Here is a 21,912-nt window from a genome sequence, read left to right on the forward strand (position 1 = left end):
GTATAAAAAAGGTACTTTGACTATCATGTCATCTTTCCCACTTTTCTGACTAGTTCCTGAACATTCATATTAGTGTCTTTCAAAAAATGATACCTTTTCCCGCACCTCTGAACATTCCAGTTCTTTATTGCAGTGTACGGATCTACTTGTCCACCAAGAACAAACACTGTACTGTAGTCTAAGGTCTCTTCCACAAACAGTGAAGTGATGGCTCGCAAAAGGTCCCAGGAATGCAAGTGACACGCAGCCATTCAATTCATCTTGGATATCTTTGAGACCATTTGAAAATAGGAAATATGAATCCAGGTGGTCCATCCAGTTAGAAGGGCTGGTCACTACACACACATGTCTTCCTTCAACACAACTCTCCCTCTTTGTAGGTATTGTACAAGTTGACGGTTGCTGTACAAATTCCTAAGTATCATGCTACAAGCTGTATTATTAGCACGTTCATTGCCCCTAGTAATATTAATCTGCACTCTCGCCTGGGATCAGTTGACAGCCTCATTTTGTGTGAGATGTTTTCTGCCGAGAGAGAGAGAGAGAGAGATCTATCCATTCATCCTACTGGTTATTCCTGAATGTTATTCCTAACATATCAAATCATCTATTAATAATTCTTTAAAAATGTCAACATATTCAGGACTTGGTATTTGTTAGGCAGAATATCTAGCAATGCGTCTGTCCTTAGCTTATCTGTGTAGAGATTCTAAATGTCACGGGTTAATTTTATATGTCTAAAATATCAGTTTTCCAAAATGGAAAGAATTATTACATGTGAAGGGGATTGAGTTGGATGCAGAAGTAGTGATGTTCTTCTTGGACAAATAAGTTTACTTTATGTAAATGGAATATTTTGTTCACACCTACTGAAAATGAGGTAAAATTTACACATAATTGGGGATACTTTGTAGAGTAGCTTACAAAAAATAATTGAATGGTATTATAAGACAAAATGAGAAAAAAAGACTAATATAGACCTAGTCAAAGGGCAACATTGAAATTGGTGATTAAAAAATAAAACAGTTTATCTATGGGACTGTACTAATCTATCTGACTATGTAATTCACAAATTTCACTTTTATTTTCATACACAATCACACTCAGCCAGATTAGTAACACAAAGTTACAAGATATGAAAGACTGATTTAAACGCATCAAAAATTATTATAAAAGTAACCAGAAACTCTCCTTTTTCTAAACCCTCATATAACAATAACACAAATGTAGAGTGCTCAGTCTGAAGAATGCTAATTTGAACCTAGACTATGTTAGTGTTGCTGATAAAACAAGATTTGTTGAACTCCAATTAAGGTACTATATTAACATAAGTTCAATTCAAGTTCAAATTAAATCTTGAAAAAAGACCTTTTCAAGATTTTTAAAACGTTTTTTTACTTACTGGTCCTAAATCCATAATTTCTAAACTTTCTAACATTTACATTTACATTTATGGCATTTAGCAGACGCTCTTATAAATACTATAAATACTAGAGTTTCTGTTAGTCAACATAGAAACAGGGTCAGTGGTCATTTAAATATTTCACAAGATTTGTAAGTGAGCAGGAGGAGTTTAAACTGACGGATAGCCAGTGTAACTGATGCAGAATTGGAGTGTTGTGGGCTAATTTTCTAGTATGTAAGAGAATTCTGGCAGCTGAATTTTGAATATATTGAACTCAGTGGATGGTTTTGTTTGGTATGCCGGTGAGGAGAGAGTTGCAGTAATTAAGACGGGACATGATTAGGTTGTTACATTGCACTCAATCTGGATGGTGCCATTGTGAAAACCTCATTGGTTGTTGGGAAACTTGCTGTAAACTTTGAAATATTCTGTCTAGAAAAATTCAATTCCACATTCAGACCAAACCTGTATACTTTTGTTACGTTGTGGACATATTCTGGCAAAAAAGCACTATGGGTACTGTGCAAGAGAGGATCTCTGCATAAATCTGTCCTTATTAAGTGCTAGCTGTTAAAAAGGTATCAGAAAATATATTATGAGCTAATCAGAGTGAAATATTCAGTGACTGAACACCTTTTTCCACCCCATTAACAGGAAAACAGGTTCAAGAAATAAAAATGTTGCTTACCTCTATTAAGCGATGTCAATTACATTGTCTCAAGTAAGATGAAACTACAATCGGGAAAATGTATTGGACAAATCTGTGTTATATTTTTGCTTTCTCATGTATTTGTCAGTCCACCTGTCACACGTCTGACCTCATTTCCGCACTCAAGATCACAGGATTTCTGATGGCCCTATTCTAGATATCAGCCCAATACACCCACTCCAGATCAAAGACTATATATAAGGTCTTCTCTGCGTTGTTGCTCTGACACCGTTACAGTTTATCTCTGCTGTTTTTTCCCATGGCTTTAATCTCCACACTGTTACTGGTTTATGTCTACTGCATTTGTCTGTATTGTACAGTTTGTATGTGTATGTGTATGTTTGCCTGTTCATTAGTCATTATTGCCCCGTCTGCCTGCCCCCTGACTTCAGCTCTGTTGACCATTTATGTCTTGCCTGCGTTGGCATTGCTCAGCCTGGTGTTACTCTACCTTGGATTGTTCAACCTTCATTTGTGAAATAAACTTGTCTGCATTTCTACCCAGTCTATGTGAGACCATTGACAATATCAGAATTGTTTTTTCATTTAACACTCTATTACTTTCTCACCTGTTATTTTCCCTCCCCTCTCCTGTGACGTGACTTTGGGTACAAGGAAGGTGCTATGAAGAGGTGACAAATAAATAAATAAGTTCTTTTACTATTTGTTTATTCTTCACTGGGGTACCAGCAGCAGTTAGGAAACTTTCACAACTGTTTCAAGTTTCAAGTTTCAAGTTAAGTCATTGACTAAGTCATTGACTAGGTCATGTTAAGTCATTGACTATGCCTGTGCCTTAATAAAAAAGAAAAAAAAAAGTTTTTCAATGATATCTTTAGTTAGCTGGGTTTCTTCAATCAAAAAGGCTACAGTCAAAGGTTTCTCTTCTGCATGGTGAAGAACAAAGAAGCTGTTTTAGTTACCAACACTGTTTCATTTGTCCTCTGCAGCTCTTCTCATTCTATAGTAGCAGTAGTGAGGAATTACCTCGCTGTCTCAACTCCCGGAGGTAGTTTTTTCAGTGCAGTCATTCAAATTGAACTTGTAAATCTGTGTTTTTGACATGGTAAGTGAAATACACGATACACTTGCCTTGAAAGTGTGTGCCCTATTCTAGATATCAGCCCAATACACCCACTCCAGATCAAATACTATACATAAGGTCTTCTCTGCGTTGTTGCTCTGACACCGTTACAGTTTCATCTCTGTTTCTTTATATATATTTTTTCCCATGGCTTTAATCTCCACACTGTTTCTGGTTTTTGTCGACTGCATTTGTCTGTATTGTACAGTTTGCCTGTGTATGTTTGCTCCGCATAGTCATTATTGCCCCATCTGCCTGCCCCCTGACTTCAGCTCAGAAGGACACATTCAGCAGGACAATGCACCATGCCACAAGGGTCATACAGTGACAGAATTTCCTTGCTTCCCTGGCCTGTAAAGGTGGGATGCAAGGAGGCGCCGATAATAAATCAACACCGGCATTCAGTAACACAAAAGCAAAGAATGAAACTAAAACACGAAGGACGACACTACACTAGTGGACAAAACACAGTAAAGAGAAGTACAATCGAGTGCCAAAAGCACAGTCAACAACAGCGAAGCGTGGGATACACGGGGTTAAACAACATCAAAGAAATACAATCAAAAAGGGCTTTAAATACATGCACTAACAAGGACGATAACTAAGGACAGGTGTGACACATGACCAGTTAACAAGGTAGGGGCGTGGTGATAGAGACACACACACACAGGGTGTGGTCTAGGAGGAGGGGGCCCAGATCTTAATCCTACAGAGCATCTCTGGCACGAGGTAGAACAGACTGTTAAGAGCATATCAGTACCTCCATCTAATTTGCAGCAACTATGAGAAGCTGTCCTAAGATTCCTGCAGAACAGTTTCAAGACCTAGTTTACTCTATGCCACAAAGAATCACTGTGGTTCTGAAGACCAAAGGAGGTCCAATGTGCTACTAGATGGGAGTCTAAAACAAAGTGGCTACTCAGTGTAGATTGAGAAACGTTTTCATAATCTATTCAGGATTTCTGTAATTAATTATTCTCTTAACAACAGAAGAGGAAACTGATATATTTATATTAAACTTAAGGAGTTTATCATCAGAAAAGCTCATGTAGGTACCCTCTAAAGTTTCATACTAATGCCAGAAGTGCAGACCAAATCCAAAATGTGACATTTGTGGTGAGTAAGAAATGTAATATGTTTAGTAAGGTTCAGACAATCAATGATCTCACAGAAACTGTGACATGAGGGATGATCACTGTGTATGTTAAAATCTGAGCAGTACGGGCATAACAGAGGCACAGGGTCCACAAGTTAAGACAAAAGCACCAGATTGCATTTAGTAGGAAGACAAATGAAACAGTGAGAATAAGACAGGTACAAGCAATGTTAAAAATTAAGCATTCAAAAGATGATACACTAAGAAGCTATTTCAATGACTGGCACATCAGATTTATAAATGACAACAAGCCCATGCCCCTGACCAGTGAGACAAGGTTTATCAAGATATGAATTCTCACTGGAGAGTACAAATTGAGAGTGAAGTAATCAGTAGGACAAAGTTTCAAAGATAAAAAAGAGGTTTGATTTTCTTAGAGTAATAACTACCCGATAAATAAACCATTAGAGGTGACGAGTTCTATTGCCATAGCTCACCTGGTAAAGCAGGCAGAATGAGGTGCTGATAACTCCAAGATCATGGGTTCAATTCTGAATGGGTACGCATGCTTATAATTGTATGCAAATTACTTTTGATGACTGCTTCTACCAAACACTGAAAATATAAACTGCTTGTCCTGGTCTCTAACATGGACTGGAGGCCAGTTCTACATAAGTCAGTCTTGCTGAGTAATAGCATGGAGGTGTCAATATAACTTGACACACAGAAGGAGCAGGGACAATTATGTGCTTACACCTAACTTTGATTTTGGCAAAACAAACATAAATAAACCCAGCATTTAGAGATGAAACCATATGAACATTTAACAGTTATAGTGACCAAAGTTATCATGGTAATTAGTATTATATTGTTACAACTTGCTGAAAAGATTTGAAAAGTACAATTATAATATTATCTGTCCATCTACATCTTTTCTGACTGTTGACATGAAGTAGTGTACAACAGTCTACTAGGACTTTTATAGATAGCATTAACTTCTCAGGCTACAAAAACGCTCTGAAGCACAGATACATGTTTTTAAATGCAAGTTAAATGCAAATTAAACATTCCCGTGCATGACAGCAGTTGCTTAAATGAGTTTGTAAGGAAGACGTGAATTTCTGAAATTCATCATAAATCAAGTGCAAAAAGAAGAGTCACATCTGCTTGTGCACGTTGTTTTCTAAATGTCGTGGTATAATCAGCTTATTTGTAGGTTGTTTCAGAATATCATGATAATACTAAATAGAGCAAATTAAATAGCAATGTTTCACAATGTTCAGTTCCCTGATAGCAAAGAAGACTGACTGGCTCAAGCCCTCGTAAGAATTCAACTGAATTTACTGAACTTCAGACAAATACAAATATTGCAGTTACATCGTATTTACACTGGAAAATCCACACAGAAGAAGGAAATAAATTGGGCTCAACAGTGTTCCGTTTCAATAACAAGCAAATACAAACATACACATAATTACTTCTCAAAGGCCAATCAGCTCTGAGACTGAGGCAAGAAAAAAGTGCCAGCTTCACAACACCACTGACAACATGGCAACATGTAGTGGCCATCATGATCGAAAACAACGAGGTCAACTGTGCCTGCTCAAAATTTTAGACATCCTGCTAGATTAAATGTATTGTCCAGTACAGCTGTCTGGATGTTTGCCGCCGGACAGTAATGTGAGCTGCAGGACCTGCTGGTAACAAAACACAGGTGATTAACAATACAAAAATGATTCTGTCCAAGATAAATTTTGAAAATTAATTAATTTATATTACGATATGATATTAATGTATAATGAAAATATGTATTAATAATATATTTTCAAACTTTCAAAGAATCCTTTAGAATATCATTAATACATTTAAAATATTTGAAAGAAACACTTGAACTTGAAAATCTGCGGGGGGGTTTTTCGATATGGGAAGTCAAGCACATGATATGCTTGCCTTGAAAGTGTGTGTTTAAAGTGGTTAAACACTTGGGTCATTTAGGGTTTACACTACCTATAATAAATATATCGATTTATTATAGATTAATGAAGGTATATGAGTGGACAGAGCGACAGGGAAGTTAATCAAAATGTTTCTGGTGCCCTCTAGCGTCACGATGAAGAATACATACATAAAAAACAAGTGTAACATAACTTTGAATTTCAGAACCGCTGTGCTTGCCCAGCTGACCCTCTGTCCGAAATGTCCCGTTTCTCTGGAAACCTTGTGTACTACATGGTGTTTTTTATTTTACTATTCACACGGCAGTACACGTCACTCCCTACATACTGAGGCAACATGTGGGTGGGACGGGACGAATTAGGGGACGAACGTTCCCGTGCCTTCGAGAGAAACCTAAGGCTTACATTTAATATGGAGATTTAAAAGGAACAAATCTGGACACAATTTTATACTTTATGAGTACGCTTTAATGCTCTTTAACTGGGATGTGACGTACGCATCCTAGAAGATTCTGTTCGGGGTGGGCGGGGTTTCCTGATCATGTACGTCACAGAGGAGGGTGAGTTACCTCAGTAGCCCCGGAGCTTGTGGCTAACCACCTGGAAAGGGTTAACAAATGAAGGTACTTGGCGAATATTTGTTGCTGTAAAGTACATCTTCTGAATGTTCTTGTCGCTGTCTTGTGATAAATGAGCTGCGCAGTATCGCGAGGAAAGTATTTGACCTTGGCTAAACGTGGATCCCGGAAGTGTAGCGAGAGTTAGCTTAGCATAGGTAGCTGGCAGGCTAGCTAGGTGGAAGTACAGCTAGTTTTAGAATGATGTTTACCTCGGAACTAGATGTACTAGGCCATGTGTGAGCAAGCTATGTGACAACGGTTGGAACAAATGTCTGTTCATAGGGACTGAGACTGAACGCGGATGTAGAGGTTCCTGCCAGCCAGACTGATCTGTAGCCGCTCCAGCCGAGCAAATCTGGAACAGTGTTCAGACAGCGCCCGACCCAACACAGCGGTGTTTAGACAGCGGTTATTTTTTCAGTCTTTAATTATAGCAACAGTGTACGTTTACTGGGAAATTACAGATCATGAACAGATCAACTGTAGGAGGATTGTTTTTATGCATGAAGTACGATCAAGGCAAGCTAACCAGCATCTGAAAAGTTCTGAGAGGTCTCGGGTTAGCAGGATTGTGGATCGTAGTGGCACTGTCACCTGGAAATCAAAGGGGCTCAACTTCTGAACTGGGCTGCTTTGACCATCAGGGTGGCAGTGAAGATACTTTTATGATCAGTGTTCTGTTGTTTCCAGGTAACCTGCTGAACCCTGTTGTTGCCGTGATGTTAACCCGGCTCTTCAGGCTGCATGGCCTTTTTGTGGCTTCTCACCCATTGGAGGTGATCGTGGGAACTATCGCCATCACAATATGTCTCATGTCTATGAATGCCATCGCTGGAGGTGACCAGATCTGTAAATGGAACTACCGGTGTCCTAAAGTGCAAGAGGTATAAGAACATGTTTTAGACAAATAAATGAGCATGTTCTGCTTTGCGTGCTAGATGTTTACAGTTTGCACAACCCATGGCTTCAAAAGACACATTGGTTTTCTTGATATCTTTTGGCCCAAATCACCAGCATACAAACTGCCCAAACAGAATAGGTGTATGATTTCAAATTTCTAATAAATGTTTTCCTGTAGTTCACCTGCTAGAGCGGGTAGAGGAATATAATGGGCTTCACTCCCAGCGAACACACATGCTGGCTACTGATGAACATGTGTACAATTATAATTCCAGCCTCCTTGCCATATCAGTGACGGCCATTCCACTTTCCGTTCTCCAGAACTGAGTTTGTGAAGCCGAGGGGTCAAATGCAAATAAAACTCACCCGTGTTTCACTCTTCCAGAAAATCCCGAGCAGTGACCTCATCATCCTGACCATCACCAGGTGTATCGCCATCGTGTACATCTACGTTCAGTTCAGAAACCTGAGGCAGCTTGGCTCCAAGTACATGCTTGGTGAGTGCAGGCTCCTACCTGTGTGCCTCTCACAGAAATCTAGCCCTGCTGTTTTCACTTGTCCTGATATTTCACACGTTGGACCTCCACTTGCATTTGTGCTTTATTCTGTTTTTTTTTATTTAATTCAAATATTCACTATTTACATGTCTGTTTTGTGTGTGCAGGCATTGCTGGTCTTTTCACTGTGTTCTCCAGTCTTGTCTTCAGCACTGTGGTTATATACTTTGTTGGCAAGGAGCTCACCGGCCTCAAGTAAGCTCTGCGTTTTCACCCGCTGACCTTGTTTCTAGTCGGGAACTGTGTGTGAAAACCTGGGTGTTGAGATTCGACACTCTGTTCTCCCTCTAGTGAAGCACTGCCATTCTTCCTGTTGTTGATCGACCTGTCTAAAGCCTGCACTTTGGCCAAGTTCGCACTGAGCTCAAACTCCCAGGTACTACTGAACGCCGGCATAACTGAGGGCATTTTGCTGACCTCACTGCCTGCAACTGAGACTCATTCACTTTATTAAAACCATAGCATAAGATATGGCTTTGATCTTTCTATATGTGCTTTACTCTGATGTACACAAACCTGTCAGACTTAAACATGTCCATGTCCATGTGACATGTCCATGTCACATTCACTGTGCAAAAGAAGAATTGCTGGTCTACGTAACTCTAAAAGCTATTCTAGATTAATCTAGAACACTTGCACCCCAGACCTCCACTTTCATACACAGCTGTTCCTTTTTGTGCTTCACCTGAGTGGGCTGCACTTTCTGCTGCATTACAGCGTATTGGTGAAGGCTAAGATTTAAGCACATGGTGTGTTCTAGGTGACGCAGTGCAGGAACCGGTGCTGATTGCTATTCTGTATCACACAGGAGGAGGTGCGGGAGAACATCGCTAAGGGCATGGCCATCCTGGGCCCAGCCTTCACCCTGGATGCTCTCGTGGAGTGTCTGGTGATTGGAGTAGGAACCATGTCTGGTAAGATCCACATTTCTCTGCCACAATGACTTACCTTGGAATAGTCGCATGAGCCTGTCTAGCTCGCACTGGGTCTCACTGTAGAAGCCCAGTGGATAAGGTCACACTTGATCTAAACAGGGTATATTTTCCTCTGAGAACATTTATTTTCTGTAGGTATAGAAATCCTAAGCACTCAGTCTGGGATTCTCAGGGTATTTTTATGGTGATGTACAAAGCTCTGCTTGTGCTGGATCTTATGATATGAATAGTTGGATCTGCAGTTTGGAAAGGGCTTCCAAAGCTCTCACAAATGTTCATGTGTCAAGTAGCAGCACTGATGAACCTCCCCTTTGTTATTGTATTGCCCTCGCATCACTTCCTATTCACGTCCTGATAATATCCCGTCTGTGCCCAGGTGTGCGACAGCTGGAGCTCATGTGCTGTTTTGGCTGCATATCTGTCCTGGCCAACTACTTTGTCTTCATGACGTTCTTCCCTGCCTGTGTCTCACTGGTCCTGGAGGTGAGGGGGTGCGGGTGTTCTCAGACGCGCCAGAGTGCTGCGGCTCATGCTTTTCTAGAAGTTGGCGGGGATTTGTAGACCCTATGGGCTGTGGTGAGAGGATTTGTAGGCCCTGGGGGAGTGGTGAGGGTAGGGATTTGTAGGTGTTATGGGCTGTGGTAAGAGTAGGGATTTGTAGGTGAGCCCTTAAGATTTCTTGATACAGTTATTTATGATCCTGTGTGATGTAGACCATGTCAAACAAATCCTAAAGCTATTGGCATAGTGCATTCATGTGCATATGAATGTTGTAAACTTATTCATGGAGTTAAGATTGCCCTCCCTCTCTCCCTCCCTCCGCAGCTGTCAAGAGAGATCCGAGAGGGCCGTCCAATCTGGCAGCTGAGTCACTTTGCATGTGTGCTGGAGGAGGAAGACACCAAATCCAACCCGGTCACTCAACGTGTCAAAATGATAATGGTGAGCGCGGTGTTCGTGACACGCTGAAACCCGAAGCATTCGTTTTGTAATCTGGGATTTAGGACGAGCTGTTCACATCTCATGGCCTCTAGCTAAACGCGCTTGTCAGCTATCAGGTCATCAGGTCTAAAATGTCACACACACACAAAAATCCCACCTCCAAATGATTCCGTGCCTGTGCTGTCTGTCCCATTTGTGCAGTCTCTAGTTCTGGCACTAGTGCATGCCCACACACGGCTGCTGGCCGACTCTCCGACCCAGAATTCCACCGGCTCAGCTGTGGACCTGCACGGCCCCCGAATGGACTCGGATGCGGTCATAAGCAGGTAGCGTTCTGCCTTCCTGTGTGAGCCCCATTGGAAATAAATGCAGAGTTGATATCCCCTCTCCTCCTCTCTCTCTAGTGTGGACTTGGAGCAGGTCATCACTTTGTCTCTGGCCCTGCTGCTGGCAGTGAAGTACGTCTTCTTTGAGCAGGCAGAGACAGAGTCCTCTTTGTCAATCAAAAACCCCTTGACTGGCTCCCCAATCCCCCTGGCCAATAGGAGCATGGGAGAGAGCTGTTGTATGAGGGACTTGGTCCCGCCCAAAGTTCTGCAGCGTGTAACCACTGACCCACTCCCGGCTCCTGTGCTCAGTACACAGGAGAGAGGTAAGCTCACTGTATTTCCTGAATTTTATATTAACATTTATTTAATGAATGTGCATTTTTAGGAATGCCCTGCCCTGTCCTGTCCTACACCCAATGTGAGGTCATACTGGAGTATAGGGGGTACCACCCCCACCTTGCATTTATGAACCCATTTTTTTTTTTTATGTGTGTGTGTGATTCTTTTCCTCTGCTGCATAGATGATGTGCGTCCATCTCTGGTCACGTCTGGGGAGTGTTCATGTTCTCTGGTCCAGAGAGAGACTGCAGAGGAACAGTCAGAGGAGGGCGAGCTCCCTAACTCTGCGCCGACTCAACATCGCCCCCTACAGGAGTGTCTGAGCATACTCAGAAACCCAGAGGTGTGTGAAATGCCTGATTGTTTTACGGTCCCCACAGGAGCTTAAAATGTGCTGTAGTTCACCAAGAATGTGGGTTTGAATCCCAGAAGGCACACACGGTCATACTTGCATTTCTCATTCTTTCTGCATAAGAGCATCTGGCGAATGTTCTAAATATGATCTGATTTTAATGTGTGTATTGTCAAACCTGTTTGATGGGGGAAAATGTGACTATCCTCTTGTATCTGTAATACACTATATAACTGAGATTTATGGTAACTGTAATGTGTGTGTGTGTGTGTGTGTGTGTGTGTGTGTGTACAATATAATGTAACGCATTACACACTGTGCGTGTGTGCATATCCGCGTATGTGCATTTTGCAGCAAGGTCCACGTTGCCTTAGCGATGCTGAGGTGATGGCATTGGTGGAGAACAGGAGCATTGTAGCCTATCGTCTGGAGGCAGTGTTGGAGACTCCTCAGAGGGGTGTGGCCATACGGAGAGAGATGCTTGCGAATAAGTTGCCCCACCCGTTAGCCCTGGAGAAGCTGCCCTACAGACACTATGACTACTTTAAGGTACAGTTATGTACTTTACTAGTCAAATCCATCAGATTGTATCAGCGTAGAGGACACGCCTCTTTTGTTCTTGGACAACTTTCTCAAAATAGTTCCGTATTTATTAAACGTTCCTAACTTTCATCAAGAATGCTGACAAGTTGCACCATTGGCTGTGCTTGGTATGCATGGGTGTATATATTTTAATATCTTTTATTGTATCGCTCTTTATTTTTTTGGTTTCAGGTAATGGGCACCAACTGTGAAAATGTGATTGGCTATGTGCCGGTACCGGTGGGAGTGGCTGGACCCCTGCTGTTGGACGGCAAAGAGTTCTATATCCCCATGGCAACCACAGAGGGCTGTTTAGTAGCCAGCACCAACCGAGGCTGCAGGGCCATTACAGTGAGTCTCTCTCCTTGTTCCTTTATACCGTTTGTTTGACTGCTCCTTTTGCCTTTCCTTTCTTGTGTTTCTCTCTCTCTCTCTCTCTCTCTCTCTCTCTCCCTCTCTCTCTCTGTCTCTCTCTCTCTCTCTCTGTCTCTCTCTCTCTCTCTCTCTCTCTCTCCCTCCCTCTCTCTCTCTCTCTCTCTCTCTCCCTCCCTCTCTCTCTCTCTCTCTCTGTCTCTCTCTCTCTCCCTCCCTCTCTCTCTCTCTCTCTCTCTCTCTCTCTCAATCTATATGTCTACCTCTCTAGTTGTCAGGCGGGGCGAGCGGCCGTGTTTTGGCAGATGGGATGACCCGGGGTCCTGTTGTGCAGCTGCCCTCAGCCTGCAGGGCAGCAGAGGTCAAATCCTGGCTTGAGAGCTCTGATGGCTTCAGCATTGTCAAACAGGCCTTTGACCACACCAGCAGGTCAGAGGACATAGTAGAACTGTACTGACGCTGCATTGCCTCATACAGTAGCAATGCTGATATGGCATTGTAAGAACATTCTTCCGTGATTTTTTCATTTAACTACATGTTATTAGATTATTTTTAGGATTATTAGATTACCCTAACCCTATGGAGCTCATATGTGTTTGACAGTTTGGGTTGATTGCTGTCTAAACACCGCTGTGTTGGGTCGGGCGCTGTCTGAACACTGTTCCAGATTTGCTCGGCTGGAGCGGCTACAGATCAGTCTGGCTGGCAGGAACCTCTACATCCGCTTTCAGTCTCAGACTGGAGATGCCATGGGCATGAACATGCTATCAAAGGTAGGTGTGTGTTTGGGGGTGTAGTTGGGGAGACATGCCTAGCTACGTGTCCACCATTAAAAATAGAGTGGGATCACCACCTTAAATTTAATTTCTGTTGCCAGGATTCAGGCCTGCAGAGTACCAGCCAAAGACTGTGTCCCGTTAGAGAGGACCAGCAGGCGAAACCGTTTGAAGAGGTGGGTGGTTGCCGATGACTCCTAAGATCTCTCTCCTTCTCTCCTTTAGGGCACGGAACAGGCACTGTGCAGACTCCAGGAGCAGTTTCCTGAGCTGCGGGTCTTGGCTCTCAGCGGTAACTATTGCACTGATAAAAAACCTGCAGCCATCAACTGGATCCACGGCAGGGGAAAGTCCATCGTGTGTGAGGCCACCATCCCCGGTAAAGTGGTCCGGGAGGTAAGAATGAGTGTTGTGCCGGTGCTCACGCTCAGTTTTAAGAGCCAACCCCCCACCCACCCAGCAATGCCAGCGGTTTTGCATAATACTAACTGATGTTGCATATTAATTTTTGGCCATTTGTTAGTGCTCACATCTTCTGCACTTGCTCTCTGGCTCCCTCTAGGTATTAAAGACGAGTACTGCAGCCCTGGTGGAGTTGAACATCAGTAAGAACCTGGTGGGCTCTGCCATGGCTGGCAGTATAGGTGGCTTCAACGCTCAGGCAGCTAACATAGTAGCAGCGGTCTACATCGCATGTGGACAGGTGAGGGCTGGTGAAATGCATGACCTTTGAATAATTAGTCATCTCTGATAGGAACCAGAACTAAGCTACTGGCTCCACATTTAATAAAAACCAACCTTTCTCCCTCTAGGACCCAGGACAGACAGTAGGCAGCAGTAACTGTATCACACTGATGGAGGCAGTGGGATCAGAGGGGGAAGATCTCTGTATCTCCTGCACCATGCCTTCTATAGAGCTGGGCACTGTGGGCGGAGGCACAAACCTGCCCCCACAGCAAGCCTGTTTACAGGTATACACCAAGCCAGCTCCTCCACCCACCCACTCCCTCCCTCCCTCCCTCCCTCCCTCTGAGTTTTCAGACTTCTCAGTGTTATCAAAAGCCTGACACTGTGAGTGTGTGGTGTGTGTTTGTGCATATGTACGTTTTGTTTTGTAAATAACACTTGATGTGTGTGTGCAGATGCTGGGTGTGCAGGGATCTAGTTCCGACAGTCCTGGTGAAAACGCCCGCACGATGGCACAGGTGGTATGTGCTGCAGTGTTGGCGGGAGAGCTCTCTCTCATGGCTGCCCTTGCGGCTGGGCACCTCGTCAAGAGTCACATGATTCTCAATAGGTACACAGAACTACATTTCCCACAAGGTGTTTTTGGTGACTAAAGCCAGTTTCACACATGCAAATGTTCCAGGTTAGGTGCTGCACAAGTGGGCGTACACTGTGGATGTGGTGGAGCTAGTGCTTATGGTAGAAACAGTGACCTAGAAGCATCGAACATACTATGTGTGTGTGTGTGTATGTGTTTACAGTTGTGCTCATAAGTTTGCATACCCTGGCAAAATTTTAGATTTTTTTAAAATCTCTTTTACATACCCTAGTCCTTAATACCGTGTATTGCCTCCTTTAACATGAATGACAGCTTGAAGTCTTTTGTGGTAGTTGTGGCACTTTCTTTTCCCAGATGGTAAAGCTGCCCATTCTTCTTGGCAAAATGCCTCCAGTTCATGTAAATTCTTTGGCTGTCTTGCATGAACAATGCTATTGAGGTCAGGAGACTGAGGGCCACTCCAGAACCTTCAATTTTTTCTGCTGTAGCCAATGACAGGTCGACTTGGCCTTGTGTTTTGGATCATTGTCATGTTGGAACATCCAAGTGCATCCCATGCGCAGCGTCTGGGCTGATGAGTGCAAATTTTCCTCCAGTATTTTCTGATAAAATTCTGCATTCATCCTGCCATCAATTTTAACCAAGTTAAAATGTGTTAAAATTTTAACCAATTTAAAATGTGTAGCTCACACCTCCCCAAAACATCAGCGATCCACCTCCGTGTTTTACAGTAGGGATGGTGTACTTTTCATCATAGGCCTTGTTGATTCCTCTCCAAATGTAGCGTTTATGGTTGTGGCCAAAAAGTTCAATTTTGGTCTCATCACTCCAAATAACTTTGTTCCAGAAATCTTGAGGCTTGTCTCTGTGCTGTTTGGCATATTGTAAGTGGGCTGCTTTGTGGCATTGGCATAGTAAGGGCTTTCTTCTGGTGACTCGACCGTGCAGTACATTTTTCTTCAAGTGTCTCCTTATTGTGCATCTTAAAATAGCCTCAGTCCTTTTCTTGGCATCCCGAACAATTTTCCTGGCAGTTGTAGCTGACATTTTTCTTGGTCTATCTGAGGGTTTCAACAGAATCCCTCATTTTCCACTTCTTAAGTAGAGTTTTAACACTGCTGATTGGCATTCTCAATTCCTTGGATATCTTTTTATATCCTTTTCCTGTTTTATAAAGTTCAGTTTTCTTCTTCCGCAGATCCTTTGGTAATTCTTTTGCTTTCCCCATGTCTCATGGAAGGGTCTGTCAGGAGCCCAGTAACTTACTGGTTACCTTTAGTAGCCATTTAAACCTGTGTGTGCATGATAACATGCCAAACCTTCCAGGGTATGTAAACTTTTGATCGGGGTCATTTGGGTAGTTTCTGTTGTCAATATGATTTTAAAAATGGCAAAAACAATTGTTTGATGATAAATGGCTTGACCCAAGCACTAAACATGAATAAAAGAAAAGTTGTTGTATTATTTTTTCAGAGAATATCAAATTCTGCCAGGGTATGTAAACTTATGAGCACAACTGTATGTATGTGTAATAAGATGTACTTTTGCTTTCTTTCCAAACAGGTCAAAAGTCAACCTTTCAGAAATGTCAGAATCACCACCACCAGAGCCCTCCTGAGCCCACCAGTGCTGTATGCCCCAAGAAATAAATTTCAGTGTTCCACTGATTTCTGGGAAATAGAGTTTGATAGCTAGCTACTCTTTTACGGCTGTCAAAATTCAATCTCAGGTCAAAATGCTGCCGTTTAAGGTTGGCAAGTAATGACTACAGGAACTCTGAAAATAAAAGCCAATGTGTTAAGTTCGGAAGGAGTTTGCCCTGCTGAGGTAGTGGAGGATGTCTGAATCGTTGGTGTAATCTGGACTTTGAGAAACAAACACTGTTATTTATTCTGGTGTCAAGGGACAGTTAAACACACAATCCATGTTTTTTATTTCACAGGAAACTAATGGAAAAAGTCCAGTCCCAAATTACTGCCTGCACCTAATGACTTAAGCCAACTTGTACTAGCGATGCTTCACCGAAATCGATTAACTTTGTTATCGTGGTCCATGGAACAGTGACTGTTCCTTCAAACATTGTGATTTTTGACTGAAAAGTTTCAAACAAGGGTTGCAAAATGGACGTGGATATTGGGGGGGGGCAGCAGTGAGTGGGTGCAGTTCATTGGAATGTTATGAAGTACACAGTGTGAGTGATGTTGAACATTACTACACTAACCCCAGTTCTCAGGGACTCCCAGCTCTCGGGACACACGTTGTTCAATGTTAAGTGCTTGATTCAGGCGGCAGGTATGCTAGGAGCCAGATGGAGTAAAAATCAGAAGTTCCTTGTTCTACATCTACCACCACGCTTACCAGCATGTGGCTCATCAGTGTGAAGTTTAAGTACAATAACAGACTCGGCTTGAGGGAACCCAGCTAACACTACGCTTTTTGTTCACCTTACACATAAGCACAAGAAACAAGCTTTAAATGAGTGCTTGAAACTATAATGTATATTACATGGTGATTGTATGGGCTTAGCTGCTCAGGTGCGTTTGCATGCATGATATTGCATGTGCATGGAAAGTTTGCCAATCCAGTATATATTTTTTCCCCCAATCCTAAAGTTGTCTGTTCACACATGACGTATAAGAAGCCCCTTCATGAGGTCAAATTAGTGGGGTAGTAAAAGCATTATTGGCAAAAAAAAAAACAGCAGTTGTGCACAGACCCTTAAACAAGGAACAGAATGTGGTAGAAGTGGTCGAATCTAGAGGCTTCAGTGCCATTTCCCTTATGTGCACACTTATTTTTGTTTGCTTGGACAGTGGAGTGTGGGTGCTTCATGGATTATACATGGATGACATCATGGTTTTGTGTAGAGGCTCGGACTCAAATTGACAAGCTAACACCAGTGCTGTGCTTGGGGTTTTAATAAAAGCAGACATACAGCCATGTGTGTTACTGTGCTCTTAGCATTCTGACTTCTAAACTACTTGTTTGAGGAATGTTTAATATTTTCTTAATTGTCTTTTACTTTTGTTTTATATAATGCAGAAAATATCAAATTATTTACTACACTTGTGCTATATGATTTTGGTGCTAATAAAATGCGCTTAAATATTCTCTTGCTAATGTCCTTCAAAAAGTTGCTAAATTATATGATTTACTGCTAAAGGCATTATTACAATCTGAATGATTTTACACAAGATGAATGAGTGTGGTGGTAGTGCCTCCCTTTCAATCAGTCAGTTCAGATAGCTTTAGTGTGACTTATTTACAGAAACTTTTTTTATTCCAATTACATTCAGTGCAAATGCAACAAATGACAAACTACTAGTATTAGAGGGATTTCTGATTCTGCTGCACACACACACAGACGTGCGCAAGTGTGCTCAATCATAACAGAAAAGTGCAAAACTCCACTCCTGAGAGGCTGTTTCCCAGGTCACACTACAAAAATCCTCCAATAAAATGTTAATTAGATAAGTAGAAAATTTTAGATGGCATTCCAGAACGGTTTTCCAATTTTCCGCTCCACTTTAGAATAATTCTAACTTGGAATTCATTCTAATTTTGCTTGTTTTGGGAAAGTCCTGGGTTCTCACTTCTGGTGTGACATCAGGTCATCCTTCCTAAATCGGTACTGACCCTAGTTAAGGTGAAAGAAAACGATGAGGGGACTGCCATCTCTGGAATGGAGTTGGGCATTGCTGTGTAATTCTTAACCTAAAGACACTCAATACTTTTTTTCTACATACATCATTAACAGTTCTCAGATAAAGGCAAAGACCAAGGACTTGGGATCTCAACAGCTTACAAACCTTGTGATCAAACCATAACTTGGGTGCCATTGCTACTTACATCAGTGTAAACTTATATTTTATGATTACAATAAACTGTAAGAGGTACTGTATAAACAACAATAAATAATTCAAGGCATTCTAATCCAAACGTTAATACCTACGATCAATTCCCGGTTTCAACCCCTGTATCTCTATTGGATAAAAAAAATAATTCGATTGGCTTTCTATTTATCCAACAAGCACTTCTGATTTAGGAGACAGTGTTTTTGTCCTTGCTGATTGCAAAATCACAATGTTTGAATAAAACGTTTTCAGAAATGAACGACTAAACGCAGGATCTCCCCAACAGTGAAAATACTGAAAGGCGGGACCTTTCTAGAGTCCTCCCTCGTGCTCAGAGATCATGGGTGTGGAAGGCGCCCCGCATCAAGAAGACGTCACATGTTTTCTCACATGTAATCTTCACCGAGGCACTTCACTAGTGATTAAAACAGACAACAGACACCCTGCATCGCTCTTCAAAAACACCTCCCTCCACACCACAAGCTTACCAAGTATGTATTTTCTCACACACACACACACACACACACACACACACACAGAGACACAGACACAATCACTGCCCCCTCTCTAAGGCATGTAGAGTTAGATGAGTCACACAAAAGCAGTGGCTGACAACTTCAAGACCTGAAGCAATAATTATGAAATTATATACAAATAAGCAAGATGAAGCGTTTGACTGCCCTGTTTAAAAATCCCATTTCTGTCCACTACTCATCCTCAATTGTGCTCCAGTATGCCAGCCACTGACGTACAAATACAACTGAAGAACACAACAATTTAGATTTCTGGAGAGAAAAAAATTAACAACTGCAATAAACAAACAAAAAACAAACTAGCTTCAGGCCACTTCATTAGAAATAATTTTTAAAAATCCAGTCTCCTCCTCAGCACAGAAACAGGGCTTCATCGAAGAGACTGCAACCAAAAAAGGCAAGGTCATAAATCACAGGTCAAATGACAGCCCTTAAAAGTTGATTTACAAATGTGTTTTGTAACAGGTGGGATGGTAGAGCGGGTGAACCAAGCATTTTGTTTTAATATAGGGGAACGTTAACAGCATGGAGCAAAAAGCAGTGCATTCTGGGATTGTGTGTGAGCAAAATGATCCATCAAATGCAGAAAATAAACAGGCAAAAAACAACCAAAAAAAACAAAAAGCCTCACTAAATCGGGTTTCTGTATTTGAAAATTACAATGATAAACCACTTATCTGCCTCTCTTATACACACACGCGTTATTTATATTTTCTCTCTCGCACTATATATATATATATATATATATATATATATATATATATATATATATAAATAAAATATCCCCCCCCCCCCCACCAATCCATCCAGAAATTACAGAAGAAACATTCATATGTGGCAACCTTTGTAGTCCTCTCTGTGCAGCTAATGCATTAAAGCCTTAGGAAAACCTAAAGCTTAAAACCTATATGAAGGACTTATGGGTAAATGTAGTTTCTTGTGACAGCCATGGATTCAAACAGTCTGGAGAAGAGGAGACGCAGTGAGGTTTTCACACTTCCATGAGACACTGCAGCTGGAAGAGTGGAGAAGATGCTGCACACTCTGGAACACACACACACACACCCACACACCCCCCCACACACACCCCACTGAAAAGGTGAATTTCTTTCTCCCCTACAAGGCAAATAGGTAAGTAACAAGTCATTCCTGTGGATTCCTGAGCCCATCCGAGACAACACGAGAGGGATCTGGCCGAGGTACCTGGACGCTCAGAAGAGGATGGGCTTGCCGGCAGTTTTCTCCTGCACGTAGGAGGTGAATCGCTTCAGGAATTTGGGATACTCTCTTTTCGCCACTGCTCTTAGTACAGATGCTGGGGCCCAACCACCAGGATTCACTGTGCCAGAGGGTGATGACATGGACTTAACCATTCATGCAACATTTACACAACACCACATTAACGTTTATACTCCTGGGTTGACTTCGGCTAGTCTTGACCTAAACTGCAGAACCAATGATGAATCTCCATTAAAACACACTTTTTAGTGGGGGTTTGGGCTTAATCTGTCATCTGGCAAACAATCAATATAATTAATCAGGAATATTTTATATCCTAAAATAATGCATGTTTTAATTAAATATTTTTCAGCCATTTCATTTAAATACTTGTTTTAAGCAAAAGTCAAGCATAAGTACTCAAATAGTGGAGGTGTTAATCACTATTAAAAGTGTCTTCTCACCATTGGCAACGTATGTGATTTTGCACAGGATGTTATCTCTGCTGATCGCTCTGTCGCCCTCTGGTGGGCTGACAAGGGTTTGGCAGATCATGGCAATGTTGATTTTGGCACGCACGCACCTGCTGCTTGGCTATAATGGAGAATACATCACACAATAACCCCGAAGCCTTCAGACCACGTTATTAGGAAAGAAGTTCAGTAACACTTGGTGGAGCAGTACACTAGCCATGATTTTATTTGCAATAGGTTTCCTTAAGTATTGAAATGCCAAAAGCCCTTATTAGAATGAAAAAACTAAAATACATGAATTAATTAGTGTAAGTTGTCTTTTTCCGAGTGTCACCTGGCTATCCTTTATTTTGCCTTTTCTTTCCTTCTCTTCTCAGTTCCAGAGTAACATGGTGTCACTACAACTATAGCACGAATGTCATGTTTGGCAGAACCGGCACACACACGTAGACTCAGCCACTCTAAGAGAGGCTCTTACCTGGGCGTTGTCGTGGTCGACAGAGAAGTTACAAACAATCCACGTGTCGGGATCATTCTCATTGTTGGCTAGGATCTTACGGATCGCTGACAAATACAGCACGTCCCGCTGTGACGCAGGCCACACCCTCTTCAGGACAGGGAAAAGCAAACAGAAAACAAATCAGGGTCAACATTCAGGGTTAACCAATCAGAAACAGTCAAAAACTGACCAAAGAGCTGCTGAACTGGAAGGGTGAGCAAAGAACATTTGAAATGCAAGTCGGTGGTAAATGAGAGCTAGATGAAACGCACATGGACCGAGCTGAGAGTCTAAAGGACAGAGGCGTGTTTGAACACAAAGAGAAAACACCGAGCCAAACACCTCAGAAGACACGCCAGCCAATCACAAGCAGATTCAGAAACAGAACTGAAGAACGGACTGCTGCCCTTACCTTGTGGGTCTGGTAGACGATTATGGCATTATCTGACAGTGTCTCCACGATGTTAAAATTTTCAACAGTAGCTGGATTTTTTTTTTTTTTTTAAAAGAAAAAGAAAAACAAGGATTATTACTAAACCTGATGAACATATATTGACTATAATTGACATTAGGGGACAACGTTGTTAACGGTATGTTCTCTGACCACATCTGTGTTTACTACCAACTCAGACAACACCAAGCTTCTGACGCATGTGACACTGGGTTGGTGTGTTGATGTCGGGAAGTGTTTGGAATGTTGGGAAGTGTTTAGAATGGAAAACCGGGCTTTGCTGGGCTAACCACCCTACGTCCCCTAGGTCCGCTCCTGTGGCCTCCAGGCAAGGCACACTGACTAGTCCTAATCAAACTCTGAACAAAGCCACCCAAAGTTGATCCAAGTGGAGTGGCGAAGGAAGTTCATTACAGAGACATTAGAAGCAGGAGGGCATTATCCAGACGAGTGAGAACCTGCCGGACATGAGCTGGGAGAGCTGAGATCTTCAAGCTCTGGACTGAAGGAGAACAAGGAATCATGGGGTTGAGTGTCTTACACCGTCATCTATGAGTGGTCGCATGCTTCATGCGTCTGTGCACAAGCAGATGTGTCCTTCACACTGGGGACAGTGATGAGTGCTGAAATCTGGCCATTTTAACTC

General features: G+C 42.2%; 2 protein-coding genes across 5 annotated transcripts in view; one reads left to right on the forward strand and one right to left on the reverse strand.

Annotated features, from left to right (window-relative positions):
• Nucleotides 1–6,637: 6,637 nt before the first annotated feature.
• hmgcrb (3-hydroxy-3-methylglutaryl-CoA reductase b) lies at nt 6,638–17,348 on the forward strand. 2 transcript variants are annotated; one of them, XM_081718657.1, is made up of 21 exons: nt 6,638–6,872; nt 7,560–7,753; nt 8,155–8,266; nt 8,434–8,521; nt 8,618–8,702; nt 9,135–9,240; nt 9,638–9,744; nt 10,087–10,203; nt 10,405–10,529; nt 10,608–10,855; nt 11,054–11,214; nt 11,578–11,772; nt 11,998–12,156; nt 12,449–12,606; nt 12,845–12,950; nt 13,179–13,349; nt 13,516–13,656; nt 13,766–13,924; nt 14,096–14,250; nt 15,437–15,565; nt 15,802–17,348. In XM_081718657.1, the coding sequence occupies exons 2-21, from the start codon at nt 7,589–7,591 to the stop codon at nt 15,854–15,856; spliced, it is 2,742 nt and encodes a 913-aa protein (XP_081574783.1). In that variant the 5' UTR covers nt 6,638–6,872; nt 7,560–7,588; the 3' UTR covers nt 15,857–17,348. The 2 variants fall into 2 exon arrangements, with proteins under 2 accessions (XP_081574783.1, XP_026859991.2); XM_027004190.3 differs by lacking the exon at nt 15,437–15,565 and having other exon boundaries at nt 6,641–6,872.
• A 144-nt stretch (nt 17,349–17,492) lies between these two features.
• cert1b (ceramide transporter 1b) overlaps nt 17,493–21,912 on the reverse strand; it is a 28,014-nt gene continuing 23,594 nt past the window's right edge. For 2 of the 3 annotated variants that reach the window (XM_027004255.3, XM_027004254.3), the window contains 5 exons: nt 21,228–21,298; nt 20,795–20,923; nt 20,308–20,437; nt 19,829–19,964; nt 17,493–19,669 (listed from right to left, as the gene is read on the reverse strand). In XM_027004255.3, the coding sequence (XP_026860056.1) occupies nt 19,837–19,964; nt 20,308–20,437; nt 20,795–20,923; nt 21,228–21,298 (458 nt within the window). In that variant the 3' untranslated portion in view covers nt 17,493–19,669; nt 19,829–19,836. Of the gene's footprint in view, nt 19,717–19,828; nt 19,965–20,307; nt 20,438–20,794; nt 20,924–21,227; nt 21,299–21,912 lie in introns of all 3 variants that reach the window. The other variant, XM_081718659.1, reaches the window with a different exon arrangement.

Source organism: Electrophorus electricus, chromosome 8 (assembly GCF_041902795.1).
Source record: "Electrophorus electricus isolate QZ-2024a chromosome 8, ASM4190279v1, whole genome shotgun sequence".
Lineage (NCBI taxonomy): Eukaryota > Metazoa > Chordata > Actinopteri > Gymnotiformes > Gymnotidae > Electrophorus > Electrophorus electricus.